Raw genomic sequence first — 21,135 nt, 5'->3', positions numbered from 1 at the left:
ATATAGTTGAGGAATATAGAATACTGTTGACTAAGCATTAAAACTTTATATCCTAATTCTGACCAATTTGTTTTTAGAATTTCTAGAAAAATACCATAATGCAAATTATTATAATGATAAGTTATAATAATTATAACGATAGGTTATAATATTTTTTGCATATAGTTTCATAAATGCAACAAAAAAAAAAAAAAAAAAAAAAAAAAAAAAAAAAAAAAAACAACTTTTTTTTCTAATCTATAACACGTTTACTCAAAACAATTTGTCCTTCTTTCTAGAAATGTAAATTTTTTAATAGACCTTCGAGTATAATTATTATTTTTCTACACGTGTTTTACTTCGATAATAATCAATATTGCTTAAATTATAAAATATTTAAGAAAGTTCTAAAAACTATGACATTAACCTTAAATTTACATGTTCCGTCTTAATTGCGCTATGAATTAAATCACCTAACTAATTAATCTTTTTCTAAATTACATAACTTACAGCTAAAAATTATAAAACTGGTATATTCTTATTATAAGATGAAAGAGTAGTTCATTTCAAACAATCCAGAAAATCAAAAATCAAATGGTGCACTGGTAGACATTTGCATAAAGATTGATATATTTAACTAAATCATAGTTTAAAACTGTAATAACATTAACAAGGTGTTAAGTTCATCTATATTTCTGTTCAATATCAAGATTTATATGATACTTTACAACAGATGCACTAAATTAAAATTATCATGAAATATTGAATTATTTTAAGTATATTGCTCCCCTAAAGCACCCTGTATACACATAAAAACAATTTTAAAAAAAAAATCATATTTTTGCATATGATTATACAATATATTGTATAGTAATGAAAATTTTCTTAAAAGTCTAACGGTTTTTATATTGCATAGTTCTATATACGTAGTTTTTATTTAATATTGCATAGTTTTTAGACACAATTTGAGATCACATATGCATGCATCCAAAACACAAATTAGACAATACCAGACATAAAATGCAACATGGGTAAACAAACAATCCTATTCTTGCAGTAGACGACAAGTTTCATCAGTGAAGATATCAAATAGATGAGTTTGCAAATTGTTTTTTGGACAAGATGATATGAAGGGCTAGGATTCAAAAATTAAAAACTATACCTCTCAATAATTTGAAAAAATTTAAAAAAACGACATCTAAAATTGTGTTGAGTGCAAAAGAGCTAACAAAAATTGTTTATAATGTTAAGAATTTTACAGTAAATTAACTTGAAAAATTCAATAAGATAAAACTTAAACAGTTTGGAATTGATTGGATCAAAATTGATTGAACCAAACCAGTTTGGAACTTAGTGAAATTATTCAGACCAAAAAGAGATACATAGGAAAAACAACACTAAGCCATGTTTAAAATCAAGCATAGCGCAGACCAAGCATTGCATATATTTTGAAGTAGAAAAAAAATGTATTAATAAAGTATAAATTCCTTTTTAACCCCATTATATTAGGTTGAAAGATACAATAAAGAAAATACTTGCATTAAACCTCTTCATTAGTCGAAAAAAAGGAAGGCCAAAATAATGTTAACTAGATTCTGAGGAATATAAATTTAGAATGATTGGAACAAAAGATTAGCAGTAAAGATGAAAAAAAAAAATCCTGGAGAATTCTTCTCAACAGAAAGCCTTGGCCCAATCTGGACTGCTGTGTCAAATATGACAATACTAGTTTATTTTCCCTTATAAAAATTCAAATTCTTAAATTTTAAACTACCGACTTTCGAATCCAAGCCCCATAAGTTTATCAAGTAAAAATTACTAAAAACTGATTTCAGGCACAGGAAATGTTTTTCTCAAATAAACTTTCTTGATGCATCTCATATGACATTATGACACATCATGAATCACTTACCAGAATGGACTTACGTATATCTATTGGTACGAAGATTATACAATAAATTCTTATTATCTTTACACTGCCAAAACCTGTTGTCTAGAATAGGAATCAGGTTGAGAAAGTTTATCTTTACCTCTCAACTATTCGTTGTATAAAGGGCTGAAAACATGAATTTCTACATTCTGCTTATAAAAAATGAGGATCCGAAGAATTGAACATTTGGATCTAATAAGGAACGTACGAAAATATTCTCTATCAACATACAACATTTTTAGGTGTAGACATATATAATATATTTGTATTCTATATAATGGTTAAGTGCAGCTGCATTCGCATATTTCCCTGTCATTAAGGAGCTGAGGTGGACGATAATTTTTGTCCACAAATCCAGGACTCTCAGACTCTTGTTCCACGCATGTTTTTTTCATGTGGCGGAAACAATCAAGCTGAAATAAAAAAATTCATGGATTAATTGTAAATATAATAAACTATTTTTTTAATATTCAGCTATGATATTTAGTTTTTTTTAACAATTTAGAAAGTTTGAAGCACGAATCAGGAAAAGATGAAGAATTTTAAAGATATGTATGTTAGCAAAACAGCACTTCATCAGGAGATACATTGTCTGCCAACATACAGCAGCCCTTCTGTCATGCCACTGACTACAGAAAGTATGTTACTGTCTAATTTAAATTGGTTAATAAAAATTGCCTTAAAGAAACTTTAAGCTTTTCATTTTATAGAATATATGTATAAAAAAAACACAAATACTGAGATGAGAGCCAGTCTCTTATCACCTGCGTCACTATTCCCTAAATAAAGTAAAATTTAACTAATATATTAACAGTGACTAAAGCAAAACATTGCACCAATGAAGGTCAAATGTAGTAGAGAAATGGACACACTATAGTTTTGGTTCTATAATCAAGAACCTTGCTTAGTGGCAAAATACAAAATTTGAGAGAAATTGGTTGAATATTTTCTGAGAAATCGATTTACAAAAAATTCATATTTAAAAATCAATTTCTCAGGAACTATTCAACCATATATTTTGCATTTTTCCATAAAAATTAGATGCATTAAAATTACGCAAAAAAAAAAAAAAAAAAAAAACTGTATACCTTACAATAAGAAATTTCATCGACTCATGCAAAAAATTTTCAGTTTGCTTAAAAAGTTTTCAAGATATGACGAAATACGCAAGAAGTAAAACTAATATTAAGGGTTCCAAACTTTGGATAGCTCTCCGGACCAAACTAGACCATATTTCCCAGATTGCGGCTATCGCCTATACTTGGGGGGTTAGAAATCCAAATCTGTCGCAAAAAAAGGATATGTTTATTCAAAGAAAGTACATTTTAGTGCCTGATTTTTGAACTTAAAATATTGTCTGCACTAATTAGCATATTTGAGGTCACCCCTCAACCATTAAGATTGAGTCCTAGAATGTGAAGATCAGATTATTAGATCAAAAGTTCCTCAGCAAAGTTTTGGCACACTGTATATAAACATTCTTTTAATTACATTACATGTGTTCCTTACATAAACATTAAAAAAATCCAATTAAATAGAACCGCTTTAGAAACAGAATCCTACTAAAAATATAGAAATTTAAACAAAAGTTTAACCTAGTAAATCATTTTCAAAGAAAGCAGATTTTTAAAACTGTCCTTTTCGTTGATGTTTTAACGAACAAGTTAAAAAAGTAAACTTGAAAATCGTATTAGGTATGCAAATTAGAGAATGGTCCCCGCTAAAGTTTAATTAGAAAAAATTATTAGAAAATGTTCCCTCAAGTTGAAGAAATGATTCAATGTTGGTAATTTCAATGTCTCGTTAATCAAATAATTAGGAAAACAGTTTCAATAACTTAGGAGAAAATACACAGTGTCAAAATACTTGTAAAGTTAGCATGGTCTCAAAATCCCCCACTTCCAAAAATTTGTGCCAATTGAATTGTTAATAATTTCCATTATTTTTAAATAAGAAGAAAAAAAAATCAAACTTTGAAATAAAAGTTGTTACTGTATTTACTAATAATGTTTATTAAATAAGTTAAGAGTTTTTTTTAAATCTTGCAATTAAAAAAAATTTTTGATGTTTTTTTCTCTCGCTTCATTAGATAATTTAAAAGTACGGGAAAACTCTTAAAACCAGAAATCCACTTGGATAAATATAATGCCTTAATATTTTCTACAGTTAATGGACAGTACCTATGAAACTAACTTTGAGATTTTAAAACTACAAATAAATATAATAAATATGCCACATTATAAAAAAACAACTAAATTTTGTGCAGTAACATAAAACTTCAAAAATTTATTGTGCAAATTAAAACTTTAACAATAAAAAAATGTCTATTAAAAAAAATTATGGGAAATAAAATATAAATTAAAAAATATTTTTCATAAATATATTTCAAAGTAAGTAAACATCAATTTGCAACCCCCCCTTAGATGAGGATTTTGTGTTTAATTCATTAAAAATATGATTAAAATAATTTTAAATAAACACTACAAAGCGATCAATTCCAATTTTTTAAAACATGTAAGATATGTTTTCTGTTCGAAAATAGTAAAGTAAGTGACCCCTAATTCCTCCAAGTAAAACTTTTAGTAGTAAATTTTATCAAATTTTTTTAAATTTATAAATATAATTCAAGAATGCTCAAAATGCAGAAACAACAAATGGGATACTTCAATCAATTTTGTACATTTAGCGGATTGTTCTCTAAGTTCAACTGATTATTTGTTTGCAAATTTAGAATTCTTAATTTCATCTTACAATGAAAATTTACTAAGAAAAAAAAAGAAGGAAAATTATGCAGACCCACTGAAAAGTGGTAGGCCTTACAAATCTAAGGAATAAAAGGACACGAAAACTTTCAAACAGACAAAAAAGGGAAAACAGAACCATTTGGGTTGATGGAGTATGGATTGATCAACATTGATCAATTCATCAACATTGAATGCTGTTGGATTGATACATCACAAATAGATCAAAGGTCAGAAAATATAGAGTTTGAGTAAAAGTTCAAATTATCTTTCAATACTTGAAATTTAGTAACAAAGTTTTTGATGCAATTACATAAAAATGCTACACTGAAATAAACTGCAGCAAAATCAGTGTAAGTTGTAAGTAGTCTGCTGCCTTAGTAATCTACTTAGACAGGTTGTAAGCTTATAAAGTCATTGTTAGTTGTTTTTTCTTTTCTTTTCTAAATCAATTTTCACCAATACCAATAAAAACATGTTAAAAAAGGATATTAATTACAAATTAAATTACAAGTTGAGATCCAAATTTTGTATAAAACCATTTTTTTAAATAACATAGTAGCATAATTTTTTTGTTTTTTTTTGCATTGGTACAAAAATATTCATTATGAAAAACTTAAATTAAACATAAAATTTCATTAAAACATAAAATTTCAAAATAGTATTGTAGTTGTCAGCAGTAAAAGTTTTGTTTCCTTAGAGATAACTCAGAAATGAATCCATAATCTTAATTTCATTCAAGAGTATTAACAAATGATATATATTAATATAATAAGATATAAGAATAAAATATTTAAATAAGGAAAAAGAAAAATATGTAATTCCTTACTTGTTCTTCAGAAACTGTGATGGGGTTTTTATACATGATCCATGTGACACTTTCATAACAAGGAGGAGTTGTCAGTGAACCATCATATGTCCAATAGGATGGATCAGCTATCATAAAAAAAAAATTGAGCCATTGATTGAATGATAGAACTCTTATAAAACGTGTGATAACATGAATATTATTCAATTCAGATGAAAATCATTGTGTTGAGGAAGAAGCATGACAGATGCACTGACTAACATATTTTTTTTTTAATTTAGTGTTTATCTAAAACTTAAAGCATTCAAAACGTTTACCAAATCTTATAATTTGAAAGGCTTATGAATTGGTAGAATTAAAAATGTTACTTGAGGATTTATTATCTGATCGGTTACAAAAATTAATCAAAATAAAAGTCACTTTTATCATTTATTTTGAATATAATATGGATAAAAAAATATTGTTTGTATATAGCATTGACTGAGATATCAAAAACTTCTGGTGACCCAAAGTTTTGAACTAATAAAAGTAATTTAAAAAAAACAACATAATATCAAAAATATTTATGTTTAAAAATGTAACACATATTCTGTTACAGATGTGCGTAAATAGAACAGGAGCTGTACTATTTTGCATCAATTTCAACATATTTTAAGTATTTCAAGCAGTACATATAGCCAAATTAAAAGCACAAAAAATATATGAAACAGGCTCAGTATTTCTTTTTTATAAAATAATTGTTATAGTGTAGTAACACTGTAACAGTTGTTATAGTGTGTATATATGGTTGTGATAAGCACCAATATCAAATAATCAGTGGAAAGTTCATTGTTAACATGTTGCAAAATATTAAACGATATGTTTTTCTTAGTAAATGATATTATTTCAAAGGTGAAGAGATTTATTTTATTAATTATGGTTATTATATTATTATTATATTAAGATCCTTAACTAAAGTTAACAGACCAATAATGAGCTAATAAATTAGATTAATTAATCTGATATCCCCAAAAAAATGATCAATAATTTCAGAAAAAAATCAAGGAAATAAAAATTTAAGGAACCAGAAATGTACGGTTTGTCAAGTTCTTCTGAAAAAACCTCGAAAATTTATTTTCAGCAAGTTTCTAACATAGTTACAAAAAGTGCTAACAGATGACTCTTTGTAATGCATAAAACTAAAACTACATGTTTTTCAAATAACTATTTACAGCAACAATAAACAGTCTAAATGCAAAATTAATCAGTGCCAAGTATATACTTTATTTGGAATTATTATAATAGTCGGGGGATGTGGTTGATGGAAAGGCCATGTGGTGAAGATCATTCGCCATCTGCTTGTGCTGGAAGTTGTATGTCTCCATTCAAATGAAAAATACAGATTTTTGTAGACGAAGGCATTTTATTTAACATTTCTATTTCATTTCAGTTTTTGAGAAACATGTTCATTTCAGTAAGCGGCTCATCAATGCACAAGAGCCTAACTGCACCACGTGCATGCTGGATCCTCCCTGTGTGCTCCAGGGAGTAGATAGTAATTTAATTTAAGTCATTTGAATAATAATTGTTTTCTTGCTGAATTTACCTGATGCATCAAATAATTAGGAGATAAGGAAAAACTTATTATGGTAAAAATCAATTATTAAACTCTAGAGCACACAGGGGGAAAAAAACAAAAAATTATCCTGCTGCTTAAGAAAGCAACCAACTATTCGAGATCCACGGGGAATACTGGTCTATCTCCAAAAGATAGCGTCCCCTCCCTAGCGGTTGCAAGAATCTCTAAAGACGAGCTATGAGTCGAGCCCTAGAGATCCTGCAAAGGCAATGAAGAGGGCGCTCCTGTTGGAGACAGCCCAGTAGGAAGAGTAAATATTGTGGTGATCCCATGATCACACCACAGGAATGATCTGAGATGGGGCAGAAATAATTGTTTTATAGCATTTCCTGTTAATAACATAATCTGTTGAGCTTTGTTAGTAATTTTGAGACTTGGTGAAAATAAATGATTGATTTCTCAGAGTTCAACAAACACACATTTCTATCTGCTGCTACTTGATTGAAATGAATTGAAAGCATAGTTTAATGGCACAAGGTTCAAAAAGGAGATGATGCTCCAAACACTAGCCAGTTAAGAAAGTGCATCGGTTACATTTATGTTCATTAAGTACAAAAATATACAATAACATGGTGAGTACTAGTAAAACTGCATGGGTAAAAACTTACAAAAGTTAATAACATTTTGATAAAATTGTCAATACAATAAAACAATTATATACAATTTAAAATACCAATGGCACATAGAAATGCAAATGTGTTAGGATGATGGGTTTCATCTAATAAGTCTTTTATACATAAAATGGAGCTACCAAAATAGGTGATATGATGTTGGTTAAAATAAAGGCACTGCTTAAAATATGATGGATGGAAAGTAAAACCTCGCAAACATTGCATTGAGGGGGTGGATCTCCGAACAGCAAATGAAGGTGAGTGAGTCGGGTATGACCTATGTGTAGGCGGGTCAGCATGATATCTGTCCTTCGTGTTAGCAGCACAGGCCCCTGCTATTTAATTTCTCGAGTTTATCACTTGGCATATATTTTACTCCTCGTAAATAGAAATGGCATTTCAAGGTTACTTGCACTTTTACTCTCTCAGTTACCATGGTTTCAGCAAATTTTGTTTTTTCCCCATGCAATTATATTCCGATTTCATACTAAAATCACTTTCGTTAGACAAAAGTTGAGAGTTTTTGTAGGAATTGTAATGGAGGGGTGAAGTGTGAAGAGCAGGGAAATCCCATGATGTTTCTTTCTTCTAATTGTCCAGTGAAAACTGACGCAATCTCCAAGCTATCACAAACAGATTACCAGTATGAAAAATTTCAAATTATGATGAACCACCAATATAATTGTGTACATTACAGTATAATTTGATAAATTAAACTTAAAATAAAAAAAAATTATAAATAATTGAGACAACCTACTGACATATAATAGCAATACACTATTACCAAATTTTATTGGAGAAGCTTAAAATGCTGAAATACTCCAGTTTCTCTCAATAGAAAGAATTACATTGTCTTTCGCAGCTGTAACACACTTAGAAGGGAAGAAGGTGGTTACTTAAATTGCACAAATGGGAGGAGTAAAAAATGTCACATCACACATTTTAGTCAAAATAAAAACACATAGAATTGTTGCTGTTATGCTTAAAATTGCCTTTAAAACACATAGTTAATATTTAAAAATAAAATTTTACATATGATTCATATAATAATGTTTCGTTTCTGAACTGCTGGTAAGTATACATTAATGTAATCAATTTATAACGTGAGCTGTCAAAATGAGTTCTTCATGATTAAGATTTAAATTTTTTTTCACAAAGGGAAAGAGAGGTAAATATAGTGAAAAAAGTGTTAGATCTTTCATGCACGACACTACACAATACATTATTATAGACCCAGTTAGGATCAAAAGTACAAGTTTGGAAATAAACAAACTTAACACATCCACTATGTGGGGTATCTACCTGTATTTTAAGTTATAAGAAGTATATAAAATAAATAAATGAGCAATGGAATAGTTTTATATTTATTATTACGGTTAAATAAAAATGGTCTGATTCTGGGATAAAAAAATAATGGAAACATACAGAGTGTTCCATAACCCTTACTTTCTTTAAAATCCTTTTTAAAAATGAAGTGAAAAAAAACTCACTTTAGGGAACGCAAATTATTATTTCACTGGGGAAAAACAGAAACAATGTTATCAAAATCTAAGGAATCACTAATAAAGAAAGCAAGGATAAAAAGATCAAAACATCAGAAGAAATATAGGTATTTATAGGAGTTTATTATAAACACCTCCAGTCTTCATCAAGCAAACTGATTTTGATGTTTTTATTCAACCTTTCTCACTAATGATTTAACAGATCGTTATAACGTGTTTGCTTTTTCATCACCTGAATAGTAATGACCAATCAGTGACTTATTATATCTTGCCTATTTTTAGATCGGTATATTAAACATATATGTATATATATGTGCAAATAGATATATTTTAGTTCTTACCAGGGTACATGGCTACAGGATCTATATCACATTCTAAATCGATCCTCTCATCCTTGTGAGCAATATTTGGAATAGTTTCACACAATTTTTCTATTTCTGAGTTCTTCTCTCCAACCTGCAATCAATAGAATACATAATCAAACAGAGGTTTAAAACAATTAAAGGACTTTCTTTATTTAAAAAAAAAAGAGAAAAATGATATAAAGTACTAAATGAAAAGACAGTAGCTGATTCAAAGAAATCTATTATAGGATTAGTAAGTGTTTAATTTGGATAATATATATTTTTTTAATTATTAAGTTAATTGTACAATATGCACCAAGCATTCTTTCAAAATTTTAAACTCATAGCAAAACTTCAGGAAAGAGAATTTAGAAACTTTTCATAGTTTGGTTTAGCCTGCTAGAAGAAAAATAGAGTTTTCTGAAATGCATTTTTTAAATCCTTGGACAATATCTCTCTCAGAAACTAAAGGTATTAAGTTTTATTCACACTTTTTCTAGATAGAATTAACTAGTGATTAAATGAAAAAAATTTTTTTTGACCAACCTATTTTACTAAGTTAAGATTTTACAGAATATTATACATTTCTGTATACGGCCCTGCCAAAAACTCAAATTTATTCACTTAAATTAGTTAATTTTCTGCATCTACACATACAAAGAATGGAGAAATGAAATAAAGCAATTTTGATGAGATAAAGAAGAAAGTCAATTAGAATATGAGTCACTCATTATATTGTGGCTGTAGATTAATCAATTAATATCCATAAAAAATCAAGTGAAAATGACAAGTTTTCTTACAATCAAACTGTTGGTGGTGATGGAAATTAATTATGTTGCAATTTATTTATATTTATTACCTAGTACTGCGAAATACACAGCATCAGACAAAAATGACAATTTCTTTCTATGTTTGCTTGTAAAACGAGTGACTATCATTTTCTTAATTTCCTTTTCAGGTTTCACGAATGAATTTTCAGGTTTCCAAATGAATTTTGGACATTTCAGTCATTTAAAAAGTTGTCAAATTTTCGATTGACGATATGACAAATTTTACTTGTACAAATTAACAAACACTTATAATTACTATTGGCATTAGACACAAAGGGCTATTTAAAATTTATGAACTCTAGTCATTCGGAACTTGGATCGATGATAAACTCTTGTTGTTGATTAGCGATGCATCATAATCTGAACGGCAAAGTTCGTAGTTTCATGTAAACTCTTATTCTTTGCAATGACATAAAATGTCTAAACTTTGTAGGTGTAAAAAATTAAAAAAAACTATATGCATATAAATAAATTTCTTCAAAATGTTTAAAATTTGATTGCTTATTATTTAAATTAAAACTTAATTTATTAAATTAAACTAAATAAATTAAAATAAAGTAACAAAGTTCACTGATTTAATATAATGAACAATATAAAAATTTCAACTACTTTCATTTTGAAAATATACGCTTATGTTGTTGACATGAATAAACAAAAAAAGACAGAAAAAACAATGTCTCCTGAAAATATAAATGCCACATACGGTGCAGGCAACGTCAACATATAACTATTATTAGTTTGACACGATATCCCATTAGAATGAATGTTTAATGGATGACTGGAGAAAAACATTTGATATTTACGCTTGCATATTTTTGTCGTTTTATTAATTTATCTCATTCCAGGAGAAGGAAGTAATGTTTAGTTAATTGAACAGATCAAATGGGAGTACACGATCACTGTCAGAACAAATTCACACCGTCATATTTTAAAATGCATAACATCCGTTTCCCTATTTTTGAATTAAAAAAAACTATAGAAAGTACTTAATTGCATGCAAAGTTTTTCCCCGATTCGATTAAAAACTTACCGAGATAGGCGAAATAAGAAAAAAGTTAAACTAACATTGAGGGGTCTTTACATTAGACCGCTCTATTGACTACACAATAGAGATTATTTTTTCCCGATTTCGTTTTTGTGTCCAATTTGGTGATTTCAGATATAGTCTACTTTAATTAAAAAGAATATTTGCGGCCACCGCTTTGAATTATAAGATTGACACTTAGTTCGTTAGAGCATAAAAATATAAGTTATTTAGGTGGATATAGTTATTTGTATTTATATTTTCCACTATAATTTGTTTAAAAAATTTCCTTTTTATCTATTTACATATGAGTTTCGATTAATTTAACTGAGTAAAACGAAAGGATAAACGAGTGATTTAGTAATACGAATTCAAAATTACATCAGATCTTTGGCTGAAATTAGTTCTACTAAACTAAGCATTATACTTAAACAATTGCGAGCTTAATTAGATATATTATAATGCAAAAGAAACTTAGACCTAGACAGAACGGAATATTAGTGACTGAATCACAGAAATTAGTAGATTTCGCAAATTTACGTTAGCTTTCGTAAGCAAGATTTCAAACGATTGATAATTGCTAGTGCGCAATTACTTGAAACCGTGAAAAAATATCTAGACTTGCGTCCGTGAAAAAATATCTAGCTTACGTAAATGAAAATAAGAGATTTTGTAAAAATCCGTAAGTTAATGTAGACTATTCTACGTAAAACTTCGGATTAGTGATCAGAAAAATTTGGTAGATAATAGATTTTGATGAATTTAGTGAGAAAGAATGTGCATCTTATTATTATTATTTAAAAAAATATTATTCTATTGATTATTTAACTTCTTCTAACTAAATTGTATAGTTAAAATAAATATAATTTATGATTTTGAAATAGCGAAAATATATCTAGTTTCTTATGGAACTAGTGCATTTAGATAAAAATAATGTAAAACAAAAACCAATAAAAATATTTTTTTACTGAATTAATCAATGGTTGTAAGTTCATACGATTAATTTCGAAATTTCATCAAAACATTTTTTTACATTCGCATTCCATGTTTTTAGTTCGAAGGTAGGCTTAAACAGAAGACAACATTCAACAGCTATAAACAGCGAGCTTGTAGCTTCGTCTTAGCAGCATAAACCACACCAACATAACTCAAAGATACGTAGCCATATAAAATAAACACGAACATACTCAGTTGCTTCAATCTGTACGCACGTGAGCGTACGGAAGCTAAAGTAAAAGTGCGAAATCTCTTAACTATTGAAAACATAATTTGTTAAGCATGACTTACCTCCAGAAAGACACCAATCACAGTCAATCCTTTAGGGGAAGCGATTGCTTCAGCGCATGAGGTGAACAATTCTTTGTTCCAGTGGACGAAATGCAACTGGAAAAAGGAATACAACAACATTATTCTAAAACTATTCTTTTGTGCTAGACACATTACCTTCGCAGCATATGCACATAAAATGTGTGCAGCAAATTTGATCGTTTTTTGCTGTCCCCTTTGGATGAAATTATGCGAAAACAAAAAAAAGTGATTGATTCATAAGTCTAAATCGAAACGGTTCATCACGTATCGTTTTCATAGAAGAGCAAAATAATAGTGAATACTCGGGCTTCTCACTTTCTAATGCAACTAGAAAATCGTAACTTCGGAAGGTAGGTAAGGCTTTTTTCTGCCAAAAATGTCTCCAAAATGGTAAGGGTGCCAGTGTCAATAAGAGTATATCTTCTCTACACGTAATTGGTTCTTATGCGTTATGTGCTACTGAAATACGTTAAGTTATTCAACTAAAGAGTGAATTTTAGAAAATCGATGCGAGGTAATCAAAAATAATTACAAATCAGTTATTTCCAGTAAAAAATATACACTGTATTTACATTTTCATCTAAAGAACATTTTAGACGATGTACAATGTAATGGAGAGGCTGTACAATAACAAGGTAAGTGAAATTAGGACCAGAACTGGTCACGAACGTAAAATCAGTCCTCTCTTGTGTGAAAATAGAGCAAGGAAAAACTATGAACTCATCAACTATCACGAAAACTCCTCCCGACTGAAAGGATCTAGTAGAAACAAGAGAGAAACTTTTTCTAATGTGGGAGAATCTATTAAATGACTTGATTTTTCCAACGCAAACCATCGAAAAACTTAACTGTGCGGCTTATCTTCCTTTAATGTTGTAAGTGGCTTATCTTCCTTAGCAAAGTAATCGCGAACACGCGAGACTGAAGGAGTTCTCCTGGTAGCTGGACAATAAAAAATCTATAGACGTTTTAAATTTCATTTGGCTTTTACTAAAAATTTGTGAATTTGGACGTATTTTTTAACTGTATCAAGTCTTCCAATTTAATTTCAGGTCTTTTTTTAAAAGAATGAAAAATATACACAGTCCAAGAACAAATTTTATTTTTAAAAATAGGCTTTTTTTTCATGAATCAATCACGGAGAAAATTAAATAGTTATAGTAAATAATTAATTAGTGCTGAAATTTTAGTTTTAAAAGTAAAGTAATCAGCAATTTGTAAATAAACAATAAAGTTACCTCGCCAGCGTATGATTTGCCGTCAACAACATGTTCAGACCCGCAATGGCTGTCATTACCCCAATGACAGTGAAATTGTACCAACTCATAGGTATGCTCCAAGGGGCCCCCTCTAAGCTCTGCAACACAATAAATAAATATAAAAAGGATTTTGTTTAAAAAAATACAATTATAAAATAACAAATTATGGTCATGATTTCAAACTTTATAACCAAACAGAGTCAGACTAACCATAGCTGTAAGTAATATAGTATTCATTAGTCTAAAATTGATATAATTTTTAAAAATTTTTTTTCTTCGAAATTTATTATTAAAAGCTTTGAAGATTTGCACTTGATCTACAACTAATGAATGGCTGATCGTGCAAAGTCAAGAACAGATGGCGCTAGGGGTTAAAATTCGTCGGAAGACTTCCTGCTTACTACGTCAGATTGATTTTTACGCCTAAGCTAGAAAAAGGACGCCATCCAATATTATTATACTTGTAGCGTTTACCTTATAACACGCTCTTTCAATTTGATTTTTAACGAATCAATTAACAAAAAAACTCGGAAAACTCCGCTAGCATTCTATGATGTACTGATGTTACTTCAAAAAACACAAACGGTGATATTTTACACAAATATAGCTAAATAAGGGATAATACACAAAACATCGAACACCTTAAACTTTATTTATATTGTGAAACTGATTTTCTTAAATGTTTTTAGGCTCATGACCTGTTAGAATTTGTAAATTACAGTACCCTCTTATGAATAGTAACATTTCACGTAAATTAGAACAAAAATCATAATAATGAAACTTCCTAGAATATTAAGCTTGCTCTAACATCGCCTCGTAAGCCTAACATAAGCTGAGAAATACACCGGAAGTTTTCTAAATTTCCTTTTAGGAAGCTTGTTATTGTTTACATTCAGTCAGCCATCCATTATTAATATTGCCTTAACAGCAATCCCGAATGTTTATTTTTAGAACTCTTTTTTAAAAAAGAAGGCAAAGAAAGTAAATACGTTGAGAAGTACAATATTTAAGCCAGGAAAAAACTAAAAATGCTATAATCTAAAACAGTGATTTCCAACTGGCGGCCCGCGGGCCTCATCCGGCCCGCGAGCCGAAGTTGTTGTGTGAGCAAGTTGTGTGGCCCGCGAGCCGAAATATATTAGTTGTTTTTTTTTTGCGCACAATTTTCGTAGAAAATCTATATGGGTTTTAAATACTTTTAAGTTTTATATCTTAACATTTTGATATCTGTTTCACATTAATTGTTTGATACATAGGTGCACATTAAAGTTATTGTAGCCAGAATTTTTTGATATGCAATTAAATATTTTTAAAAATATACTTTTTATTTTAGTTTGTATACTTTCGCTTTGTACAACATGATAAAAATCTGATAGTAATATTTAACATTCCTTCAAACATAAAAGAGTCCTACATAAAATTTTGATAAAATTGCGGCCCGCCATTTGACTGGTGTTTTCAATTACGGCCCCCGGCCTCATGTAAGTTGGAAACCCCTGATCTAAAATAATCACAAATAAGGAAGTCGGGTATGCAAAACTTGATTGATTGTCGCAAAAATATTTCAGAAATCAAACAGGTTTTTTATGTTCTGTTGAAGCTTTTTTCTCTCTCATCATGTTTGCTTTCTTCTTCAGCAGTTTGTCAAATGTGATAAAATCTTTACTCGCAAAAATATTGATATTCCCAATTTGTATATTATCTTGCCTTCATTTTTGATAAGGTTCTATAAAATATAAACAGGGAGTTGCATCAAGGTTACCCTTCATGTGCAATTTTAGAATCCTTATCAAAATTGAAAACAAAAACGCAAATATGTAAGAGAGGAAGAAACAAAAACGCTAACGAAGTCTGACAATTTATAGTAGAGGAAGGCGAATGTAATAAATATCAAAACAGTAAACCTGTTTTGAACTTGACGAGCCTGTCTGAGAAGTTGAAACTTGACGGTGTTTCAAAAAATCATCTTTCTACTCCTCTATTTCTTCTCGCATTCAATCTTGTTTATTACAACCTTTCTGTATTGTGATTTGACAGATTTCGATAAAGTTTTTGTTTTTCTATAATTGAAATATATATAAGTCAAGAGGCGGCCGCAATCGTACAGATCTTCGATGTTCTATGAAAACGGACACGACAACACAAACAACCATGGACACGAAAACAACAACAAATTTGCGACCTCCAAGGTACATACTTTGCTGCTTACACTTTTGACAAGGGTTTCTAAAAACACACATTAAGGGTGGTCTTTACAGAACCCTTTGTATCAGGGCAATCACTGAAAACTCGGTATGGCAATAAATAACCCAGGCCAAATTAACAAAGGAAATAAGTTATGTTTACACAAATTATACAGGGTATTCTGTCATTAATATATAATTTTTGAATTCTTCTCAAATACGAAGCTGGAAATTCGGCAAAATTATGCAAAATTTGGGGTCTCAAATTAATAGGAAACATCAAAAATCATTTTCAAACACTGACAAATCAATGTTGAGGTACGTAAGAGCAAATAATGGATTAAAATAATCTAAAATCAGTTAACTTGAAAACGATGTCTCATGCTGGTTCAATTTGATATGGACGCATTATCCAATCCTACAAAACAAATTAACGATTTTTTTAAAATAATTTTATTTCTTTTTTTTTGCTCTTTCAGACTTCAACGAATGGTTCGAGTTTTGGAAATTCGTTTTCCCCCCACTTCAATATTAATTTTCAACGCTGAATGTGCCTTCATTACTTTTACAATGATTCTAAACAAATATATTAAGAGCGGCCATTACTAAACACCCTGCTTTACAAAAACTATTACAAAGGCAGAGTTTTTCATAACACTGTGAACACATGCACAATGAAATAAAAATTTCAATTAATGGGAGTTGGGTGTTGAAATAGTCTGAGTAAAAAATAGCCATTTTTTTCTTCAGAAAACACTGAATCAATTTAAAGTAAAAATGTGTTTTCTAAAAGTTATGGAATTTTGCTTTTGAATTGCTTCAGTGATAAAGAATACAAAAAATAAGTAAAAATTATTCAGAATAAATAGTTTAGAAGCATAAAATATCACGATCTGGAAATCAATATTATCTCAAATATTCTATATCTTATATTTCCTCTGAGGAATAGAGGCTACATACTTGGGGTCAAGTTTACTGACCTGAATTCCCCTGGACATCGACTCTCCACCCGCAGCCCGTGTTCACGATAGATTTGCATATTCCCGATCCATAATTCCAGGATAAAGGAGGATCGAATTCTTTGGACTGGACGAGATCTGATATGATGTCCACTGGAGACTGGTGTTGACCGCCTGCATGAGGGTACTTTTCAGGCCATGTGTCAGGACCTGATGAAAAAAATAAATAAATAAAATGCTCTTTAAAAAAAGTTCGAATGAATAAGAAACAAGGAACTTTTCAGAAAATTATAATGCATTTTCTTACATTTTCAGGTCTAATAATAACAATAATGGAGTTATGGAAAACATTTCAATTATTTCAGGTTTAACAATAATGATGGGGACACAAAAAATCATTAGTGTCATTCAGTTAAAAAATGAAATATAAAGCTTAATGGAAGAGCCGTGGCAAGTCCAATGCCATTAAAATAAAAAGATGTAGGTACTATGTCTGACGAAGGAAAAATATCAGAAAGAAGGGAAAGAATGAGAAGATTAAGATACATCAGGACCATTGGAACTCACGAGTTGGGATATTTCGAATAGTGTTGACTTTTTAATCTCGGGATCTTATTTGTTTCTTTTTTTTTTGCTCAAATGCATACCTAATTTTACTGACATGGTAATTACGGTATAAGTAAACTTTTTGTAAACATAAAAACACAGATAATTAGAAATTTTAAGTCAAAGTTCGTGAATGTAAAATTTACCAAATCGTTCTATTTCTGTGTATTTAACAATGCAGCTACTTTTAACCTTTTAATGATACTAGATACAATTTTTATAAATAATATTATAAATGATACAACATACAATATTTTTAAATTATAGTAGATAGAACATTTATAAATGATACTAGATAGAACAGTTATAAATGATACCTGATACAACCTTTATAAATGATACTAGATACAACATTTATAAATGATAGATACAACATTTATAAATGACACTAGATACAATATTTATAAATGATACTAGATACAACATTTATAATTGACACTAGATACAACATTTATAAATGATACTAGATATAACAAATGTTAAAAATTTGTAATGAAATAAACTCATATTCAGAAAATAGAATTGAAAGTTAAACTGCAACATAAAAATGAATTAATTCTTAGAATATTAAAATAGTCATTGGATTCACTTTAAACAAGTTTTTTAGCAATAACCTTCTTATATTACTGATTAATATTAAAGCGAGGAAAGAATATAAATTTTAACGTAGTCTAACGAATCACAACTGAAAAAAACTAACAACACCAAGTTTGATTGACGGAGAAGCTGAAGGGCGATTAATCGAAACACATCTAAGTTTCATCAGGTAGTCGTATTGTTTTTGATTTTCGTCATCCCTGCATTCCTCACTAGTGATTCAGAGCAGATTTCGATAAAAGTTTGTTTTTTTCCTGCTTAAATGTTGATTTACAATTCTAATGTGTATTTTGACTTCATTTTAGACATGGGTTCTAAAAATATATATAAAAAGGATGACTATTATAGAACGAAATAGTGAGAGAAAAAAAAAAAAAAAAACTGTTTAAAGAAGATTTATGACGGTAGCGGGGAAAGGTGGCAAAAGAACATGTACCTAAAAATAGGTACGTTTAAACCAGGAAAAAAAAACAGAGGAAAATACCGGAAAAAAATAATTAAATAATTTTACAAAAAAATTTATAAGTAGAATTATGCACTAAGTCATGAAGTTAAGGCACATTTAGTCGGGAGAGGGGAAATTAGCTACAATCCTAATAATAATAGTAAAAAAAACGGTTATTTTACCAGTTTTATGTAGAAAATATAAACTCACGAAGACCTAGAGAAAAATAGCAATTACCGATACCTTATAAAACTACATTGAAAAAAAAATCTGTTATTTAGGTCCAAAATTCCTTTCTCACGGATTTGCAGAACGCTCCGAACAAAGGCTTACTCAAATGGAAATTAAAACAATTCTTATTTACAATTAACAACATTTTTTTTATTTTATTTATTTTATAATTGTCGTTGAACAGCAGACCCAATTTTGGGTTTACGACTACTAATGTTCAACTCCGCAGCCTTGTAATTTTGAACCTATCCAGAAGATCAGGAAACTCCAGGATCAGTATGATTTGAGGGTATGACCCCTAGAGGTATGATTTGTGGTATGGGTATGACCCCTAGAGGATCGAACCCACGATCTCTTTGATCGTTAGATTTAAAAAGAATAATTTATGTTCGCTAATACATCTTAATAGTATCATAAAAGAAATATTTAAGCGCGGCATGTGGTGGCACAGGTGTTCTTTTTAGGACATATATATTTAGCTGAATATTTTCAACGGTTTTGTGCCAAGAAACAACAATTATTGAGCAGCAATCATCTGGGTTGGTGAGCGATAACGAACAGGGGGCCTAGCCCCCTAGTAAGTAGTAATAAAAAGCAAGTTTTGAGAGACAGAATCTGCCATTAAAATTTTTAAATAAATAAAGCAGTGCAAAATGCATGCACTTAAAACAGTATCGAATGCCCAGCACTCGATAATGTATCTCAAAGTAACGGCGATATTCTCAAGTTATATTGGGATGATAGAAGTATAATGAATTCTCTGTAGGACATTCCTGTCTCCATTTGTCTGACATTGATTTTTACTGTAGTTCACTTTAATTTTGTTATCCTTAATTTTCACTGTTCTTGTTTATTGTTCACGTATTTTAATTTTTGAGCATTCTTATTGTTCGTGTATTCATATTACTTATATTCTCTCTCTTGTATTTGGTGCCTATAACATATGGATTGATTTCCAACTAAACCATGTTAAAAAAATAGTATCGATCAAAAATAAAGTGCTTAAAATAGATTTTTTAAACCTGAGGGTTAAAAAAATTTTATTGTTGTGTATTCTTATTGTTCAAGTATACATATCAGACTTAGTCTCTCTCTTGTATTTGTTGCCTGTAATATATGGATTGATTTCCAATAAAGCCACATGATAAAAAATAAAAAAAACAGTATCGATCAGAAATAAAGTGCTTAAAATCGATTTTTTAATTCTTAGGGTAAAAAAAAAAAAGAGTTAAAAATCTGATATTCTTCACATCCATTATTTAATGATGAACCATAGACAATTTTTATAAAGGATAGGAAAGAATAAAAAGCAGCAGCATTGCGAGACACCTTATAAAAACAGAACAAAGTGAAAATCCTGAGCTCATCACTTCTTCCATCGTATAAATCCTATTATATGGGTGTTCTTCGTGGGGAGGGAGGAGACGAGAGAGGAGAAGGAAAAAAAAAATAAAGGTTAACAGGAAAACTGCTTATGGCTGCATAATGTTCGCCTGCAATTTTCCTCTCATGATTTAATTTACCTTTTCTTCTTCACACTGACGTGTCTTAGAATAAAAAGCTGTGAGAGGAATAATCAGGCATGCAAGTATATGTTAATCCAGGAGTCAATATTTCTGAATAATATTTTGCATACTCATAATTAAGGCCTGTATTTTGATGACATTTGCACTTTTTTTTTTTTATCTCTTTTGCTCTTTCAAAGCATTATTTTCTTTAGATTTTTAGGGATAAAGATTTTAGATGTTTGAGACTTAAGGATTCTTTTTCATTCAAGGGTGTTTTCATATATATATATATTTCTTTTTTAAATCCAGAATTTTTTTTTTTGCTTCCAAATCATTGAAAATTCTAGTTCATTCTTTCACTCTGCCCACATTGAGTGGCAATAGTTCAGAGAATTGAGCACTTGCCTCCCAATAATGTCTGATCTGAATCCCAGTGATAATTTATTGATAAGAATTCTGTTCCTGGCTGTGCTCTTGTCAATATAGCGCTTTTTAAACTTTTTGGCATTTTCTTTGATAAAATTTATTTTCAACTTTTTTAGTTTACGTAACAAATTTTAAAAGAAATAAAAAAAATTGCAATTGGGACCAACTACAGCAGAGACACAAATCTCAATAAATAAATAAATAGATAAAAACGAAAAAAAAAGAG

The 21,135-nt window shown here is 29.4% G+C and overlaps 1 protein-coding gene across 2 annotated transcripts in view; it reads right to left on the bottom strand.

The window, feature by feature from the left end:
* Positions 1-224: 224 nt before the first annotated feature.
* The window catches only part of CAH1 (carbonic anhydrase 1), a 66,061-nt gene continuing 45,150 nt past the window's right edge, over positions 225-21,135 (bottom strand). For both annotated transcript variants that reach the window (XM_016060300.5, XM_016060301.4), the window contains exons 2-7: positions 17,118-17,306; positions 13,934-14,052; positions 12,675-12,770; positions 9,531-9,645; positions 5,480-5,586; positions 225-2,322 (exon numbers count right to left, since the gene is read on the bottom strand). In XM_016060300.5, the coding sequence (XP_015915786.3) occupies positions 2,191-2,322; positions 5,480-5,586; positions 9,531-9,645; positions 12,675-12,770; positions 13,934-14,052; positions 17,118-17,306 (758 nt within the window). In that variant the 3' untranslated portion in view covers positions 225-2,190. The remainder of the gene's footprint in view (positions 2,323-5,479; positions 5,587-9,530; positions 9,646-12,674; positions 12,771-13,933; positions 14,053-17,117; positions 17,307-21,135) is intronic.

This window comes from Parasteatoda tepidariorum, chromosome 3, assembly GCF_982258835.1.
Source record: "Parasteatoda tepidariorum strain Cologne lab strain chromosome 3, Ptep-v5.0, whole genome shotgun sequence".
Classification (NCBI taxonomy): Eukaryota; Metazoa; Arthropoda; class Arachnida; order Araneae; family Theridiidae; genus Parasteatoda; species Parasteatoda tepidariorum.
This window is presented reverse-complemented; position numbering and strand designations above follow the sequence as displayed.